This window comes from Schistocerca nitens, chromosome 2, assembly GCF_023898315.1.
Source record: "Schistocerca nitens isolate TAMUIC-IGC-003100 chromosome 2, iqSchNite1.1, whole genome shotgun sequence".
Classification (NCBI taxonomy): Eukaryota; Metazoa; Arthropoda; class Insecta; order Orthoptera; family Acrididae; genus Schistocerca; species Schistocerca nitens.
Genome location: NC_064615.1, coordinates 259,545,690 through 259,566,259, shown reverse-complemented (window position 1 = coordinate 259,566,259; position 20,570 = coordinate 259,545,690). Strand labels below are relative to the sequence as shown.

The 20,570-nt window shown below is 43.8% G+C and overlaps 1 protein-coding gene across 1 annotated transcript in view; it reads left to right on the top strand.

The window, feature by feature from the left end:
* The window catches only part of LOC126234968 (uncharacterized), a 77,051-nt gene that overhangs the window by 31,212 nt on the left and 25,269 nt on the right, over positions 1–20,570 (top strand). The window contains exon 4 of the mRNA XM_049943707.1: positions 16,411–16,566. Within this exon, the coding sequence (XP_049799664.1) occupies positions 16,411–16,566 (156 nt within the window). The remainder of the gene's footprint in view (positions 1–16,410; positions 16,567–20,570) is intronic.

The following is a 20,570-nucleotide window of genomic DNA, read 5'->3' as shown; positions in this document are numbered from 1 at the left end:
AAAAATTTTCCCCCTCATTTTACCCCCTTACGGTTAAAACGCCAAGAAACAATAAAACACGTATTTTTTAATTTCTAACAGAGACACCGAATTCAAATTTTCATAGATTTAGCTTTGCAAATGCTTTCATAACGAAATAATTTCGTAAAACTTTTCATCCCGTGTTTCACTCCCTTAGGGGGGTTGGACTTCCAAAAACACTGAAACGAGATATTTTTTATTTCTAACCGAGAAGTCAAATACCAATTATCGAAGATGTAGCCTTAAAAGGCTTTAGAACTTCCTTGATACTGATTTATTATCAAAGAAAGAACTTTAATCCACTACTTAACCCCCTTAGTGGTTGCATTTCGAAATATTCTGAAACACGCATTTGTTATTTCTGACTGCCAAACCAAATACCAACATTCCTAGTGCTAGCTTCAAAAGCGCCTTAATAGTGACATCTTTTCAAAAATCATTTCATTCCCTGTTTCACCCCCTTAGGAGTGGAATTTGAACAATCCCTTTTCAAACGATGCCTAAAGTATAAAATCCAGACCCTATCCAAATTTCAGGTTTTTGTTCTTAGCAGTTTGAGCTGGATGATGAATAAGAGGATCAGCCTTGCTCTATTTCTCCGTCTTAGGGGTTGAATTTCATGAAACAGGAAACACGTATTTTTTTCTCATTTCTAACTGAGAAGCCAAATACCAGTTATCATATATTTAGCTCTAAAAATGGTTTCATAACGAAATATTTTCATAAAAAATTACGCCTCTTACTTCACGTCCTTATGGATTGAATTTCCAAAACGAGTGAAATATCCATCTTTTTACTTCTAACAGAGAAACCATATACAAATTTTCATGGCTTTAGTTTAAGTTCCATAAAAACTTTCATCCCCTATTTCATCCCCATAGAGACTGAATTTCCAAAAACAGTGAAACACGATTTTTTTTTTAAATTTCTAACCGGGAAGTCAACTTCAAATTTTCGTAGATTTAGCTTTGCACATGCGCTCACAAATGAAATATTTCATAAAACATTTCATCCTCTATTTCACTTCCTTAGCGGTTGGATTTCCAGAATCTCAGCAACGTATTTTTATCTGTAACCGAGAAGTCAAATACCAATTTTGATAGACATTGCTTTAAAAATATTATAGCAGTACTTTAATAGTGGCTTATTTAAAAACCTTTAACCCACCGTTTCTCCCGCATTTAAGAAAATGCTGAAACTCGTATTTATTTATTTGTGACCGGAGAACCAAATACCAATTTTCGTAAGTCAAGCTTCGAAAATGCCTTAAGAGCGACATTTTTCAAAAACATCTTTCATCTCTTGTTTCACTCCCGTAGAGGTGGAATTTCGAAAAATACCTTCTTAAGCGACTACTGCAGTGTAAGATCGGCAACCTCCCCAAATTTCGAGTTTTTATCGTTAGTTGCTTGGGCCGGGCGATAATCATCAGTCAGGACATTGCCTTTTATACATGTACAGATAATTCATTCTAAGAAAGAAAAATAGATTTTATTTGCTGTGCTCCAGAAGCTAATGAAGTATGTCGTAAGAACTGAACTAGAACCCGGATCTGCATAATGCAATGTCACAAATGCACAACAAAATGCCACTTCGTAATACTGAGCAGGAGTTCACTTAAGCAGTGGTAAGAAACAACTTTTGAGACTTCCGCCTCACGGTTTTTTAGTCCAGTCTTCAGAGAGATCTGAGAGAAAGCTAAATGATTAGATTACTTCTTTCACACAGGTGCTACCTGTGCTTTCTTCCAGCTACTGGACACTGTTGTTTTATTCGAGGGACCTACAGTAGAGTGTAGTTAAGAGAGGGGCTAACCCAGCCACAAATTGGGTATAAAATCTGACAGGGATTCTATCAGACCCTGAGGCCGTGTTAAATTTTAGCGATTTCAGCTGTTTCTCAATGCCACTGACACTAATACCTATTTCACTCATCTTTACAGAGGTACAAGATTAAGTTGAGGCAATACTCCTGGGTTTTTCTTTGTAAAGGAACACTTGAAAACAGAGTAAAGCCTTTTACTCTTAATTTCAGCTCTTGCTTTGTGGATGTGTGACTGGACACAAACATTAGTGCCACTAACAGCCTTTACATATGAACAGAATTTCTTTGGGTTCTGTGAAAGATAGCATTATTCTGCTATGGTAGTCATTGAAGGCATCACGCATTGGTCTCCTGACAGCCAAACGCCTTGCATTCAGCGTTTATCTATAGTCCTACGCTTCCTTTGAAACCTGTTATGCAGTAATCTATGTTTCTTTAGAAGTTTCTTTACAGTTGCTGTATATCATGGAGTTTCCCTCCTATTATGAGCTGTTCTATTGGGTACATATCTATTCAGTGCATGGTCAAGTATTCTTTTGAACTTGAGGCATAGTTCCGCTTCCAGCTCTTGTCTTGAGCTAAACATTTAAACGTCACACGTTCCTCATTGGCATATGACACTACCGCTTCTCTGTCTACTGTACATGTAAATCGTGATGCTTGTTTCAGTTGCTCTTTGCAGCTTGGTATTTATTGCGGCTATAACTGCCTCATGGTCATTGATACCAGTTTCGATGTGGACTTCCTCAGGGCCGTTTGTTGCTGTTAGACCCTCAACTCCACCATGCTGCCTCCGTTGCTTTGCTGCACTAACTTCTACTCTGCCTCGTGCGGCTGGCTTCCCTGTTATATGTTCGCTGGCTGTCGTGACTTATCGCCGGTCTTCATACCTGCGCCAATCCGCTGAGGCTCCACGTGGCTTCCTCGTGGTGGCGCTTGGTCACAAAATCGTTCTGGACAAGGCGCCAAGAGCGGACAGGATTCAAAACACATAAACGGAGCACAAACGAGCTGGCCACGACGAGGACCGCAAATGGGGAACTCTACTGACGAAAGTGACTTCGACGAAGAGCAGAGTGTTGTGCCCGGCACGTGGGAAAGAGCATCTCGAAAGCTTGTCGGCTGTCTGTGAGCTGCGGTCGTGAGCATCTATGGATAGTGGTGGAAGGATGGTAAAACCAGGGGTGCATGACAAGGTGATGGGCGTCCACGCGTAGATTAGATTAGATTAGATTAGATTAATACTAGTTCCATGGATCATGAATACGATATTTCGTAATGATGTGGAACGAGTCGAATTTTCCAATACATGACATAATTAGGTTAATTTAACAACATACTTAAGTTAATATAACAACTTTATTTTATTGTGTTTTTTGTTTTTCTTTATTTTTTATTTTTATTTTTTTTTATTTTTTTATTTTTTTCCCTTAATTTATATCTAAAAATTCCTCTATGGAGTAGAAGGAGTTGTCATTCAGAAATTCTTTTAATTTCTTCTTAAATACTTATTGGTTATCTGTCAGACTTTTGATACCATTTGGTAAGTGACCAAAGACTTTAGTGCCAGTATAATTCACCCCTTTCTGTGCCAAAGTTAGATTTAATCTTGAATAGTGAAGATCATCCTTTCTCCTAGTATTGTAGTTATGCACACTGTTATTACTTTTGAATTGGGTTTGGTTGTTAATAACAAATTTCATAAGAGAGTATATATACTGAGAAGCTACTGTGAATATCCCTAGATCCTTAAATAAATGTCTGCAGGATGATCTTGGGTGGACTCCAGCTATTATTCTGATTACACGCTTTTGTGCAATAAATACTTTATTACTCAGTGATGAATTACCCCAAAATATGATGCCATATGAAAGCAATGAGTGAAAATAGGCGTAGTAAGCTAATTTACTAAGATGTTTATCACCAAAATTTGCAATGACCCTTATTGCATAAGTAGCTGAACTCAAACGTTTCAGCAGATCATCACTGTGTTTCTTCCAATTTAATCTCTCATCAATGGACACACCTAAAAATTTGCAATATTCTACCTTAGCTATATGCTTCTGATTAAGGTCTATATTTATTAATGGCGTCATACCATTCACTGTACGGAACTGTATGTACTGTGTCTTATCAAAATTCAGTGAGAGTCCGTTTACAAGGAACCACTTAGTAATTTTCTGAAAGACAGTATTGACAATTGCATCAGTTAATTCTTGTTTGTCAGGTGTGATTACTATACTTGTATCATCAGCAAAGAGAACTAACTTTGCCTCTTCATGAATATAGAATGGCAAGTCATTAATATATAATAAGAACAACAAAGGACCCAAGACTGACCCTTGTGTAACCCCATTCTTGATAGTTCCCCAGTTTGAGGAATGTGCGTCATCACACAAAGTGGAGTTTGGAGGCTTGCCGGCTCTGTAAAGCAGGGTTGGTGAAGATCTGTGGAAGATCTAACGACAATATACGATAATGGTGTCGGATCACAAATTTCGAAGTTAACTTTTTAGCGCACATCACTGAAGACGGGCCTCCACAGCAGAAGATTCGTAACTGTTCCGATATTGACCCAACGACATCGTTAGTTCTGATTGCGTTGCTGACGGATTGATCAACACTGGACCGTGGATCAACGGAGATGCGTCGCCTGGTCTCAGGAATAACCTTTATTGCTACACTAAGTCGATGGTAGTATTTGGAAACGCCGTCATCCAGAAAAACATGTATCGCGCCACCGACGCACGTCCGAGCGGGCAGTGTTAGGCTACGGGAGATAGTCACATGGTTTTGCATGGGACCTGTGGTAGTAATCGAAAGCACCGAGACAGCTGTGGACTACGTGAAGCCGGCCGGGTTGGCCGAGCGGTTCTAGGCGCTACAGTCTGGAACCGTGCGGCCGCTACGGTCGCAGGTTCGAATCCTGCCTCGGGCCTGGATGTGTGTGATGTCCTTAGGTTAGTTAGGTTTAAGTAGTTCTAAGTTCTAGGGGACTGATGATCTCAGAAGTTAAGTCCCATAGTGCTCAGAGCCATTTGAACCATTTTGACTACGTGAACAATATTGCGGACCATTTGCATTCTTTCATGCTCCATGTCTTACCTGTGTCTTATCTGTGTCCCAAGGCCACATACCAGTACTATGGCTGATCTGTCTTGTGAAAGAAAGCACTATAAATTCCACATAGCCTGAAAAGATAAAGAGGGGCACCAGTTTTTTTGAAAAATCACTTTTTAGTCTGTCTGCGTATTTAAGTTATTGGTTTGTGTGTACAGGTGCAACATTATAATGTTAAGGTAGTTCCGTTGGGGTAAATGTGATTTTCGCGGACATTATGAGGATAAGGGGTGATCGAAGTCACAGCTTTCTCTTTATTTCCTACGAGATTTAAATGACTGGATATTTAGTGGAAGAGTGTTAACAGCCGGATCAAAAGAGTTTGCGCCAATGTGCAGGATTATATTCCAGATCACTCTGTAGTGTTCCATAGAGTGAAAAGAAGAGGCACAAGTGGAAGAACATGTGTAGCTTATCGTGAAAACGTACTAATATATATATATATATATATATATATATATATATATATATATATATATATATATATATATATATATATATGCACAAAGAAAATAAGATTATTAATGTTAATGTTTTTGAAACATGTGATCTCCAATACATGTTTTGTTAATGCTCTAAAGCAACTTCATAAATGGAAGTAAATAATAATCATACAAAATTTGTGGCAATTAAAAATTTGCGTCTGCAGTAAATAAATCTTTATGGCACGTTTTATGATAAGCTTGAAAATCATTATTTTTCACTCTTCATAAATACACACAATTGGCGCACATGTCTTTTATGTTGGAACTGTTGACGAAAATTGTAAAACTTAAGTTCTGAAACTGCTTGCAGCGCAGCTCTTCTTGGCTTTTGATTCACATTTACTGTCTGAATGTTTCTCTTCAGTCGTCGTTCATTCCGTTCTTGCAGGATCTTTTTCCGGCCGCAGCGACGTCGGAGATGTGTTGTTTTACTGGATGCCATATTCACGGTACAGTCGTGAAATAGTCGTACGGGAAAATCCCACATCATGGCTACCTCGGAGATGCTGTGTTCCATTGCTCGTGCATCGACTGTAACACCACAGAAGCGCCAAAGAAACTGACATAGGCATGCGTATTCAAATACGGAGATATTTAAACAGGCAGAATACGGCGCTGTGGTCGGCAACAAGTGTGTGGTGCAGTTGTTAGATCGGTTACTGCTGCTACAATGGCAGGTTACCAAGATTTAAGTGAGTTTTAACGTGGTGTTATAGTCGGCGCACGAGCGATGGAACACAGAATCTCCGAGGTAGAGATGATGTGGGATTTTCCCGTACGATCATTTCACGAGTGTGCTGTGAATATGACATGCAATAAAACAACGTATCTCCGACTTCGCTGTGGCCGGAAAAAGATTCTGCAAGAACGGAATCAACGACGACCGAAGAGAAACGTTCAGAAAGGTACAAGTGGAACACTTCCCTAAATTGCTGCAGATTTCAATGCTGGACCATCAACAAGTGTGAGCGTGAGAACCATTCAACGAAAAATATGTGCTTTCGGAGCCGAAGGCTCACTCTTATACTCTTGTTGACTGCACTACACAAAGCTTTACGCTTCGCCTCGGCCCGTCAACACCGACAATGGACTGTTGATGACTGGAAACATGTTGCCTAGTAGGACGAGTCTCGTTTCAAATTGCATCAAGCGGATGGACGTGCACAAATATGGAGTCCATGGACCCTGCATGTCAGCAGGGGACTGTTCAAGCTTTCGGAGGCTCTGTAATGGTGTGAGCCGTGTACAGTTGGAGTGATATGGGACTCTTGATACGTCTAGATACGAATCTGAGAGGTGACACGCACATAAGCATCTTGTCTGATCACCTGCATTCATTCATGTTCATTGCGCATACCGACGGACTTGGGCAACTGCAGCAGGACAATGGGACTCCCGACAAGCCCAGAATCGCTTCAGAATGGCTCCAGGACCACTGTTCTGAGTTTAAACACTGCCGCTGGCCACCAAATTCCCCAGGTATTGACATTATTGAGCATATCTGGGATGCCTTGCAACGTGCTGTTCAGGAGAGATCTCCACGCCCTCGAACTCTTACGGATTTATGGACAGCCATGCAGAATTCATGGTGTCATTGCCCTCCAGAACTACTTCAGACATTAGTCGAGTCCATGCCACGTCGTGTTGCGGCGCTTTTGCGTGCTCGCGGGGGACCTACACGATGTTAGGCAGGTGTACCAGTTCCTTTGGCTCTTCAGTTTAATATGCTACTGCAGTAAATTAATCTTTATTGCACTTTTTACGATATTCCTCAAAATAATTATTTTTCACAGTACAGAAATGTACACATTTGATGCATATGTCTCTTTTCTTGGAGTTCAAGCAAAGTTTTCTGTATTTTGAGGCCTTCCTTGACTCAACAAATTTTAGTAGTTGACCAACATTGTAAAACCTAACTTCTGAAAATGGGTCCAAAACAGCTCTTCTTGGTTTCTTAGACACATTTTCTGCAGAATCTACATCTTCTCTGCACAGAGGAACTCCTCTTCTTCTAGCTGCTGACACGACATCTTAATGTCCTTATTGTTTACCAGTCAGTTTCATCAAGCTCAGCAGGACAGTCTTCAGTCAGAGACGAGAATTCGCCATCTTTCTAATCAGATAATTCTGTTTTGTTGTCATTAAGAAGAGCTTCTAATTGCTCATCAGTTAATATTTCACACATTGCCATAGAGTGTAGACATAATGGTTATTTCAGTATTCCATTATCGAAGACTTAATTGAAATTAGCAAATAGGCGATATGACCTGAGGTCATTTCATACACACATCAAAAAAGTTTTGTATCACCTCGGTTCCGAGAGTTCCCGAACCTGTACAGAAAATTGGAACAGAGATCAACGTAAACATCATTTCCGCCCGTTTTATTGTTCATGAAAACCACACTTTGCATGTTGTACCACCATACAGTGACACTTTCAGAGGTGGTGGACCAGATTACTGTACACAACGGTACCTTTAATACCCTGTAGCACGTCCTCTTGCATTGATGCATGCCTGTATTCATAGTTTCACACCATCCAAAAGTTCATCAAGGCACTGTCGGTGCGGATTGTCCCACTCCTCATCGGCGTTGATCCCTCAATGTGGTTGGTGGGTCCTGTCGTCCATAAACAGAGTTTTCAATTTAGCTCAGGCATGTTCGATAGGGTTCATGTCTGGAGAACATGGTGGCCATTCTAGTCGAGCGATGTCGTTATCCTGAAGGAAATCATTCACAAGATGTGCGCGATTGGGGCAGGAATTGTCATCCATGAAGACGAATGCCTCGTCAATATGCTGCCGATATGGTTGCACTATTGGTTGGAGGATGGCATTCACGTATCCTACAGCGCCTTCCATGACCACCAGCGGCGTACGTCGGCCCCACATAGTGCCACCCCAAAACAGCAGGGAACCTCCACCTTACTGCACTCGCAGGGCAGTGTGTCTAACGCGTTCAGCCTGACCGGGTTGCCTCCAAACACGTCTCCGCCGATTGTCTGGTTGAAGGTATACGAGACACTGATCGGTGAAGAGAATGTGATGGCAATCCTGAACGGTCCATTCGGCATGTTGTTGGGTCCATCTGTACCCCTCTGCATGGTGTCGTGATTGCAAAGATGGATCTCGCCAAGGACCTCGGGAGTGAAGAAGCGCATCATGCAGCCTATTGCACACAGTTTGAGTCGTAACACGACGTCCTGTGGCTGCACGAAAAGCATTATTAAACATGGTGGCGATGCTGTCAGGGTTCCTCCGAGCCATAATCCGTAGGTAGCGGTCATCTACTGCAGTAGAGGCCCTTGGGCGGCCTGAGCGAGGCATGTCATCGACAGTTCCTGTCTCTCTGTATCTCCTCCATGTCCGAAAAACATCGCTTCGGCTCACACCGAGACGCCTGGACACTTCCCTTGTTGAGGGACCTTCCTGGCAGTAACAATACTGACGTGATCGAACCGCGGTATTGACCATTTAGTCATGGTTGAACAACTGACAACACGCGCCATGTACCTCCTTTCTGGTGGAATGACTGGAACTGATCGGTCGTCGGACACCCTCCGTCTAACAGGCGCTGCTCGACCATGTTTACTCCTTTGAGCGGGTTTAGTGACATCTCTGAACAGTCAAAGGGACTGTGTCTGTGATACCATATCCACAGTCAACGTCTTTCCTTAGTAGTTCTGGGAACCGGGGTGATACAAAACTTTTTGATGTGTGTAGTAACGAAGAAAATTTATACAATTCTTGACTAATTCTCAACATGTAGAACAGTATGCAAACTTTAGGTATAAGTCACAGATTCTTAGTCTATTATTCAGGCACAATAATTACTATTAAGTGCCTTTTCGATTTGTTGAAGCACCCTTTTTCCTCGTACGACTAGCTGTAAACTAACACACGAATGGGTCCTTGAAAGGTAGTGTGGCCTGATTTTGAAAGTAAAAACTAGGAGACCTACACTCACGGACCGACGGTCTATAAGCGGAAAAATACGCCTGTTTGCAGATTAAAAAAATAATAAACGGAGATCCAACGTGAGGTAATAGGGAACAAAGAAGTTAAGACACAACTCTCAGACACCTCACGGAAAGTTCGTGAGCTGAGGAAGAAACTGTGTCCGATGAGGCGGGTGTCTCTGCCCCTCGAGGGCACGGAGCGAGGTCGCCCAGTAGTTAGCACACTGGACTCGATTGCGGGAGGATGACGGTTCATATCCATGTCCGGCCATCCAGATTTAGGTTTTCCATGATTTCGCTAAATCACTCCAGGCAAATGCCGGAATGGTTCCTCTGAAAGGGCACGGCCGCCTTCCTTCCGCATTCTTGAAACATTCCGAGCTTCCGCTCCGCCTCTAATGACTTCGATATCGACGGGACGTTAAACCTTAATCTTCCTTCTTCTTTTCGAGGCCTCCCAGCATAATATGCCACACCACTCTTCCTTATTCTTTAAATAACAGGAACGTGTATTGTGATGCTGAACATATTGAAACGATCTGGTTCTGTTAGGAACCGTTCACTACGTTTCAGGAAAGCTTTACAATGCTCTAAAAATTCTGGAAAGTTTTCTTGGATGTTCTGACAACGTCTGCAGTGTTCTGGATTTAGAAATGTGTCGTATAATGCTTTGGAACTATAAACATCATTGCTATTTTCTAGAAATAGTCAATATCTGGGTGTATATAAGGCACCTAAGTTCTGGTCAAAACGTTACTAATAAATGAAAACTCAGAATGTAAATTTACAAAATTCATACGTAATGAGTAAGTGATGTCCATATCCAAAACGTACAAAAAGTATTTGGGTAACCTCAAATGAAAGCACAAAGAGACAAGGTGGCATTTAGACTTGAAAGAGATGAATCAGAAGAAAGACTGGCCTACAAATGGTCATATATTGTCAATGAATGGCAGCAATTCAGAGGGAGACATTGCAAGAGGCGCGCGGGATCGCCACGTGGTCCGAGGCGCTCTGTCACAGTTCGCGCGGCTCCCCCTGTCGGAGGTTCGAGTCCTCTCTCGGGCATGGGTGCGTGTGTTGTCCGTAGCGTAAGTTAGTTTCAGTTAGATTAAGTAGTCTAAAAGCTTAGGGACCGGTGACGTCAGCAGTTCGGTTCCATAGAACTTACCACAAATATCCAATTTCCATAGCAAGAAGAAAATAATATAATGAAATCTTTTCGCCATTGGTAGGCATGTATCAGAAAAAAGGTCTATTATACACACAGAAATTTTCAAGTCATTTCGTGAATGAGATATGCTAAGAAGAAAACAAATGTTCAAGCGAAGGAAATCAACACCTAATAGTAGAATATGTGTGTGTTTTAAGAATTTATATAATACACAGAGGGGGAAAAAAGCGCAACAACAAGGAGTTGTGCGACATAAATGAAAGTTGGTAGGGGTGTTTCTACTTTTGAAAGATGATATCTAGTCAAATTTTGTGCCAGTCGCATAAGAGTGGCGCTAGTAGCAACACTGTGAAGATACACATCAGGTTTGCTTCAAATACACCACGGTGTAACGGTCATGAGCATTAGTTACCTTTGAAATTGGACTTTGTCAGCTGATGTTAGTCAACAATGCCTTTAAGACAACAAAGATGTCATTACCAACATATGACGGAGCTTGAATGAGGTCTTCTGATAGGGCCACAAGATGTTGGACGTTCCTTCTGCGATACTGCACAAAGACTTGACAGGAATGCAGCCACTGTACATGACGGCTGGCAGCGGTGGTCACGAGAATATGTACAGTCGCAAGAAGACTGAGTTCAGGACAATCACCTGGAAGTGACGAGAGGCAAAACCGTCGTGTTGGCGTATGGCTCTGGCACATCGCACTGCCCCTGCAGCAGCATTTCAAGGACAGCTCCGAACCAGATGCCCTGTAGCGTGCATTCCACTGGCCCCAAACCACTTCCATTTGCGATTTCACTGGCGTCACGAGAGAGCTCATTGGAGGGCATGGTGGAGCAACCAACCTGTCTGCCTGATAGACACACTGGACCTGCACTTGGACTAATGGTCTGGGATGCGATTTCGTATGACAGCACCTCGATGGCAAAACTGTATGGCAATCTGATGATACGACCTGCCATGCTGTGATTCATGAACAGCATTCCAGGAGGTATTTTCAAACAGAATAACGCTGCCCCACTGCCGCTGTAGTAGCCTAACATGCTCTACAGAGTGTTGGAATATTGCGTTGGCCTGCTCGGTCACCAGACAGTCTCCATTCGAGCACATAAGCACATAAGGAACACCTTAGGTGACAGTTCCAGCGTCATCCACATCCAGCATTATCCGTCCCTGTATTGACTGACCCAATGAAACAGGCATAAAACTCCATCCCACTAAGTCACTTCCGGTACCTGTACAACATAATGCATACATGTCTGCATGCTTGCACCGAACATTCTAGCGATTTCATCGCTTCTTGATGCACCAGCAATTGACATTTGCAGTGGCTTATCTCGCGCTTACATTAACATTGCAATGTTAACCATTAAACATGTTACCTAGACAAATGTACTCCCGAAATTTCATTACTCTATATTAATTACTTATAGTGTTGCGATTTTTATTCAGCTCAGCTACAGGCCATTCGCAATTGCATGATTTTTGTGTGGTCGAAATGACTTCACTAACAGAACGTAAGTGGTAACAAATTTAAACACACGGAACAAAATAGCTATTACATTTCTTTTGAAAATAGTGGCCGTGTACAAATTTATTACTTGCACACAATACTGCCATCGAATCCGGAAAGCACAAAGTATTTCGGTTGATTTACAGTGAATATCAGGGGAGGTAGGAAGACATACAGCATCCATTATTGGAGTCACAATGCAACAGAGATTTGCTAGACCTGCGTCAAAGTAAGGCAGGCAAGAGAAATAACATTTTTTTAAAATTTCTATAATCTTTGGGTGAAGTGGCAACCAAAGAGCTGTTCAAGTTAATATGTAGAATCTCTGGGGCTGGAAAGATAGCATCAGACTTTAGGAAAAATGTCATTCACACAATTCCGAAAACAGAAGGGGCAGAGAAATGAGTGAACTACCACATAATCAGCGTAACAGCGTGCGTATCTGCTGCATTCACGGGGCACGGAGGCTTCACGCGTTACAGTAGAGTGTGCGCGGTTGCCTGCACAGCCGGCGTATCCTTCCGGACGACACTGAAGTTCTTGTCCAGTGCCGCGCGGGATTAGCCGAGCAGTCATGGACTGTGCGGCTGGTCCCGGCGGAGGTTCGAGTCCTCCCTCGGGCATGGCTGTGTGTGTTTGTTCTTAGGATAATTTAGGTTAAGTAGTGTGTAAGCTTAGGGACTGATGACCTTAGCAGTTAAGTCCCATAAGATTTCACACAAATCTGAACATTTTTCTTGTCCAGTGTACGGAGGGGAACTGCACTTGGTGGAGGTCTTGGAGTCCTGGTGGCATGCGTGACAACACATGGAGTCCCAGCAGCACACGTGTTACTCCTTGCAACTGCTTGCATGGACGTACCTTCCATGTTAGTGCTGTCGACTGAGTGTCATCGTGTCCCATCGCAAGCAGTATGCCGCAAGAGTCGATGATTGGCCCGATCCTATATAACTTGTATACAGCAGACATCCCCACAACACGTTTGGTGAAGCTGGCTTTATACGCTAATGAAACAGCCTTGTGCACCATGAACCTTAATGCACGCACGCTGTACTGGAGATAGTAGACAGCGGCTGGGCGACAAAGTGGCCTCTAGCTATCCACCTAAGCAAGACGCAGGCCATCATCATACAAAGAGGTTGGTGTCGGTAGCTCTGCCATCTGTCATCGTGAGGGCAACATCCGTAAACCGGTCATCGTCTGCCTGATACCTTGGCCTCAAGCACGACAGACGTCTGACGTGACGCCAAGGCACAGACGAAGTGCATAGTAGGGTTCTTGGACGGCTGAGGGACCTATATCCGTTTCTCGACCCACGCAGATCTTGCCATCTACAATGCCTCGAACGACCTCTCCTAGAGTACGCAGCACTGGCCTGGGGCCATGCTGGCGACACCCACACCCGACGGCTGCAAATAATTCAGAAAATAGCTCTGCGACAGGCTCTCCACATTCTTGTGGACCATCCCTCGCGAGGACTTCACCTACTGGCCGGTGTATCGCGACTGAAAGAACGATATCTATATAGTGCAAGGAAGTTCTACTAGTTGTCCAAATATACAAATAGAAAATTCGAGGAACAAAGGCTAGATGGCCACACCACCTTCGGGACGAATATTGTGCCATAGTTAGAAAAATCAATGAAAATAACAAAACCTTTACATATGTAGCAGCTATGGGTCCCACTAAATTTGATACACCTGGAAGGGTACAGTACTACCCGACATAGAAAAGATTTGTCTCATTGGGTACACCAATACCAGTTGTATAACAACATACTTCGTTGTTCTTGTCAGAACAGCGGTTTTATGGTAACACAATTTTATTCAATACGCTGAAACCGGATAATGATGTAGAAAAGGACAATTTGTATATTTAATTATTCATATGTGCACTTCCATCAAAAATAGATTCCTATATCCAGTTTTGTGATGTTTGAGAAATGAGTGAATGGTTTGTTGTCTGCTGACCACAGACAGTGGATGTATAATTATCTTTGAGTCGGTCCTCTGGCCTCCTTTGACAGAAACAAAGAAAGGAAGTATTCCAGAGCAATAAAGGGCCTGGAGTGTGGCTGACCAATACGGTAACAGGATCCTCACCCACTTCTGAGGAAGCGTGGGATGGTCTGGTGAACGGCCATGTTCCGACACTCTGTCACTGGTTCCTGAAGTTGAACCTAAACCCACTAGAGTTCTATTTGTAGAGGCATCTGAAAGGTCATGTATACAAAATTTACAGTCTCCGTATCCGTACTGTGGCAGACTGTGAAACAATAAACAGGTCTCTAGCGATACATCATCGCATCAGAAATGCAATGCGACGGTGGGCTGATACACGTATGGTTCAAATGGCTCTAAACAGTATGGAACTTAACATCTGAGGTCATTAGCCCCCTAGACGTTGAACTACTTAAACCTAACTAACCTAAGGACATCACACACATCCATGCCCGAGGCAGGATCGAAACCTGCGAACGTAGCAGCAGCGCGGTTCCAGACTGAAGCGCCTAGAACCACTCGGCCACAGCGGCCGGCTACACGTATGCTTCCTAACGGCGGGCATTTTGAAAATTTGCTTCCAGAAAGTGTTTCATAAGGTGCTGATACGTTCTTTTGCTTTGTGTTTGCCACGATTAATGTACTGAAGAGCTACAGAAATTGAGCTGTAACATGGAAACAAAGCGATACCGGACTCCGCCCATATAACATATTCTCGTTATTTAGGCGTGTGGCATATTCTGTGAAAGTTTTACCACACATTTTTGTTATATCCTGTATGATTGGTACGTGAGTAAACGACAGCTATTGTTTGTTGCTGGTGTGGAGCCCTGACGTGCGCTGTGCTCGAGGCCTACGAGAAAGACAGGCCGCGGTGCGTACGTCAGGAGGGTAGTCCCGCGCTCGCTCGCTCGCTCGCTCAAATCAGCAGACAAACTACGTTTCTACACCTGTTAACTCGTAACTAGGCATGTCCGTACAAACGAAAACTGAATCTTCTACTGGAATCCGCTATTATGGAATATTACTGTTATTAGTCCTGTAATGATGCGAAGTCCATGGGCCTACTTACAATTTGTTACGGCTGTACTGGCGTGCAATAAAATAACGAAAATGATTATCAGTTGCATAAGGTACCACTTCCAGCATGTAATGAGTACTGTTAAGGGGAAGAGACTAAATGCTATAAACAAGCCATTATACCATTTACGAGGGCTATTCCGAAAGTAAGGTCCGATAGGTCGCGAAATGGAAACCACGGTAAAAATCAAAAATGTTTTATTTGCAACAGTTAGATACACCTTGCAGCTACTTATCTCCATAGTCGCCGACCCGACTTAGACGTGTATCGTAGCGTTGTACCAACTTTCCCATACCCTCGCTATAGAAGGCAGCCGCCAGTGCTCTCCGCCAATTCTCTACGCTGGCCTACGGCTCGTTGTCTTGTGCCGAAATGTTGTCTTCATAACCAGCGGTTCATGTGACCAGAGCTGAAACTCAGAGGGAGACAATTACGGGCTGTATTGTGGGTACTCTCACATTTCCATTTGAAAACGATGCAGGAGCATCTTCATTGCCCCTGCAGAATGCGGCTGAGAATTGTCTTGAAGACGAAACAGCACGACAGTTATGTAATGTTAGCTGCATAGCTTCAGGGGAAATTTCTCACCAGGCCCCCGTACTTGGCGGCAGACACTATTTTCTAGACATCTTTACGCACTCACTGCGAGCTCAGAAATGAGAAGAGCGACGTGATGCTAACTGGGGTTATACTAGAGACACTACCCAACACATCTGTGCAAAGCTTTATCGGATTTTCATAGTCGTTTCCATTTCGTGACCGATCGGACCTTACTTTCGGAATAGCCCTCGTATATCGAGTATTGATCTAAAATTAAATTTTGGTATGGTACTGTTAATTAGTAAGACTTCATAATAGCAGATTACACTGGAAGATGCAATTCTCGCTAATACTTACACGCCCAGCTGCGAGTTAACAGGTTTAGAAACGCAGTTTGTCTGCTGAGCTGAGCGAGTGAGCGAGATCAGGACTACCTTCGTGACGTACGCGCCGCGGCCTGTCTTTCTCGTGGGCCTCGGTTGTGCTGCAGCTACGCAGAATCCAGTGACGTTACGTTCCCTCGGGCATTGGTGTATGTGTTTGTCCTTAGGATAATTTAGGTTAAGTAGTGTGTAAGCTTAGGGACAGATGACCTTAGCAGGTAAGTCCCACAAGATTTCACACACATTTGAACATTTTTTTGACGTTAAGTAAACAGCCTGTGTTGTTGTTTGCACGCGGCCGGCAGAGCGAGGCGGTGTCGCTGTCGGTGTACCGCGGCGGCTGGGAGTCTGCGAGCCGGCGCGTGCGCAGCGCGCTGCTGCTGGTGATGCGCCGCGCGGCCGCGCCCTGCAGGCTCAGCGCCGCCGGCCTGTGCACCATCAGCCGCGGCACCTTCCTCTCGGTGAGCGACGCCCCACACCGCTCAAAACGGCATCGCTGGTCCTCACTCTCTGATGCCCGACGACAAGGTTACGTTGTGGTGACGATAAGCAGCGACAAGAACATATGTTTTTGTCTTTCCTGCTCTTCTTTGAAACTCTTCCACACTCTGTATTCTGTTTCGAAACGTGCCCCATTCTAACATAGCACTTTCGAGGTGTTGCAACTTCTTTCTTAGCTATACTACGGGCCATTACAATTGCTACACCACGAAGGTGACGCGCTACAGACGCGAAATTTAACCGACAGGAAGAAGATGCTGTGATATGAAAATGATTAGCTTTTCAGAGCATTCACACAAGGGTGGCGTCGACGGCGACACCTACAACGTGCTGACACGATGAAAGTTTCCCACCGATTTCTCATACACAAACAGCAGTTGACCGGCGTTGCCTGGTGGAACGTTGTTGTGATGCCTCGTGTAAGGAGGAGAAATGCGTACCATCACGTTTCCGACTTTGATAAAGATCGGATTGTAGCCTATCGCGATTGCGGTTTATCGTATCGCGACATTGCTGCTCGCGTTGGTCGACATCCAATGACTGTTAGCAGAATATGGAATCGGTGGGTTCAGGAGGGTAATACGGAACGCCGTGCTGGATCCCGACGGCCTCGTATCACTAGCAGTCGAGATGACAGGCATCTTATCCGCATGGCTGTAACGGATCGTACAGCCACGTCTCGATCCCTGAGTCAACAGATGGGGATGTTTGCAAGGCAACAACCATCTACACCAACAGTTCAATGACGTTTGCAGCGGTATGGACTATCAGCTCGGAGACCATGGCTGCGGTTACCGTTGACGCTGCATCACAGACAGGAGGGCCTGCGATGGTCTACTCAACGACGAACCTGGGTGCAGGAATGGCAAAACGTCATTTTTTCGAATGAATCCAGGTTCTGTGTACAGCATCATGATGGTCGCATCCGTGTTTGGCGGTGAACGCACATTGGAAGCGTGTATTCGTAATCGCCATAGTGCCGTATCACCCGGCGTGATGGTATGGGGTGCCATTGGTTACACGTCTCGGTTACCTCTTGTTCGCATTGACGGCACTTTGAATAGTGGACGTTACATTTCAGATGTGTTATGACCCGTGGCTCTACCCTTCATTCGATCCCTGCGAAATCCTACATTTCAGCAGGATAATGCACGACCGCATGTTGCAGGTCCTGTACGGGCCTTTCTGGATACAGAAAATGTTCGACTGCTGTCCTGGCCAGCACATTCTCCAGATCTCTCACCAATTGAAAACGTCTGGTCAATGGTGGCCGAGCAGCTGGCTCGTCACTATACGCCAGTCACTACTCTTGATGAACTGTGGTATCGTGTTGAAGCTGCATGGGCAGCTGTACCTGTACACGTCATACAAGCTCTGTTTGACTTAATGCCCAGGCGTATCAAGGCCGTTATTACGGCCAGAGGTGGTTGTTTTCGGTACTCGTTTCTCAGTATCTATGCACCCAAATTCCGTGAAAATGTAGTCACATGTCAGTTCTAGTATAATATATTTGTCCAATGAATACCCTTTTATCATCTGCATTTCTTCTTGATGTAGCAATTTTAATGGCCAGTAGTGTACTCTAATCCACCTCGTGGTCTGCTTCTTGTTCCAGAGGTGATCAAATATTTGTTTGGATAGTCCATTTTTATCCATTGTGTCCAGCTGTTTATAACGGTTCGAAAGAGGAAGGATTGTGCGGAAGGTGGAGAGTACAGACAGTCCAAGAATCGAGCTATCGCTGATGAAATCCTCCTGTCAGGTGTCTACCACTAACTGAAATCCGCGGAGGAAAGTCTGATTAAATGTTAAGAGTTTAGGCCCTGTAACTTATTTAAATAACCTTCTCGCCTACTCAATACAGTAGCACTTAACAGCACATAACAGCAATCTATTGAGAAACCTTCCGCGCTGAGTAGCCGCGCGGTATGAGGCGCCTTGCACGGTCCGCGCGGCTACCCCCGTCGGAGGTTCGAGTCCTCCCTCGGGCATGGGTGTATGTGTGTTGTCCTTAGCGTAAGTTAGTTTAACTTAGCTTAAGTAGTGTGCAAGTTTAGGGACCGATGACCTTAGCAGTTTCGTCCCATAGGAACTTACAACAAATTTACAATTTCCCCATTGAGAAACAGAGAAAATTGTGGTCCTGTGTGTAATCGCTAAACAAGTGTAAGGCCTCCATTCAGTCCCTTTTTGACCACACTGGGGTGCCAGTTGAAGATAGCAAAACGTAAGCTGAAGTTTTCAATTTCACGTTCAAAAAATCGTTCACACAGGAGAATGCTACGAACATACCGTCATTTGATCATCGGACACGCTCCTGTGTGGACGACATAATAATAAGCATCCATGGCGTAGAAACTGAAAGATTTGAAAGCAAATAAATCACCAGGTCCAGATGGAATCCCCATTTGGTTTTACAAAGGATGTTCTACGGCATTGGCGCCTTACCTAGCATGAATGTATCTTGAATCTCTCGTGCAGCGACTGGCCTCTTACCTAACTTGAATTTGTCGTGAATCTCTCGGCCAGCACAGATTCCCAGGTGTGTGGAAAAAAGTGCCGATGACTTCAGTGTAAAAGAACGGTAAAAGAACAGACCCTCAAAATTACAGACCAATACTCGTAACTTCGGTTTGCTGCAAAATCCTTTAACATATTCTCAGTTCGAATATAATAAACCTTGTTGAGACTAAGAAGCTTATGTCCACGAATCAGTATGGCTTTGAAACGCATCACTGGTACGAAACTCTGCTTGCCCTTTTCTCATATGATGTACTACGAACTGTGGATATAGGGCAATGGGCAGATTCCATATTTCTATATTTCCAGAAAATATATGACACGGTGCTCCATTGCAGGCTGTTCACGAAGGTACGAGCATACGGAGTAAGTTCACAGATATGTGAGTGCCTCGAAGATTACTTAAGTAATAGAACCCAGTGTATTATCCTCGATGTCGAATGTTCATCAGAGTCAATGGTATCGTCAGGAATGCCCCAGGGAAGTGTGATAGGATCGCTGTTGTTCTCTATATAAATAAATGATTTAGGGGACAGGGTGGGCAGCAATCTGCAGTTGTTTGCTGATGATGCTGTGATTTACGGTAGGAAGATACAACTTCTATTTGCTGTGATGAATGGCAGGTAGCTCTAAATGTGGAAAAATGTAAATTAATGCGGATGAGCAGGAAGAACAAACCTGTAATGTTCCGTTACAGTAATAATAGGATACTGCTTGAAGTAGTCAAGTCGTTTAAATACCTGGCCGTAACGTTGCACAACGATACGAAATGGAACGAGCATGTGAGAACTGTGCTAGGGAAGGCGACTGGTCGACTTCGGTTTATCGGGAGAATTTTAGAATAGAGTGTAAAGGAGTCCTCAAATATGACGCTGGTACGACCTATCTGGAGCACTGCTGTACTGATTGGGATCCGTACCGGGTTGGATAGAAGGAACATATCGAAGCAATTCAGAGGCGCACTGCTAGATTTGTTACCCATGGGTTTGAATAACACGTAAGTCCTTCGGGAACACAAACGGGAATCCCTAGAGTAAAGCCGACGTTCATTCCGAGAAACAGTATTAAGAAAATTTAGAGAACTAACATTTGAAGCTGACTACTGAACTATTATGCTACCGCCAACATACACTGCGTGTAAGGGCCACGATAGTAAGACTCGAGAGATTAGGGCTCATACGGAGGCATATATGTGGTCGTTCTTTCCTCGTTCTATTTGCGAGGTGGAACAGGAAAGGAGCTGACTAGTAGTGAGTGGTACAGGGTACGTTCCGCCAAGCACCGTACGACAGCTTGCAGGCATCTATGTAGATGTAGATGTATTTGACAGCTAGGCTGACTTCGACTAATTATTAGGTTTCAGAATTTTTACGTTACATTGCTGATTCGTGCTATTAGAGTGAACTGCTTAAATTATTACTCCTCAAGAATGGTAAAAATCTTT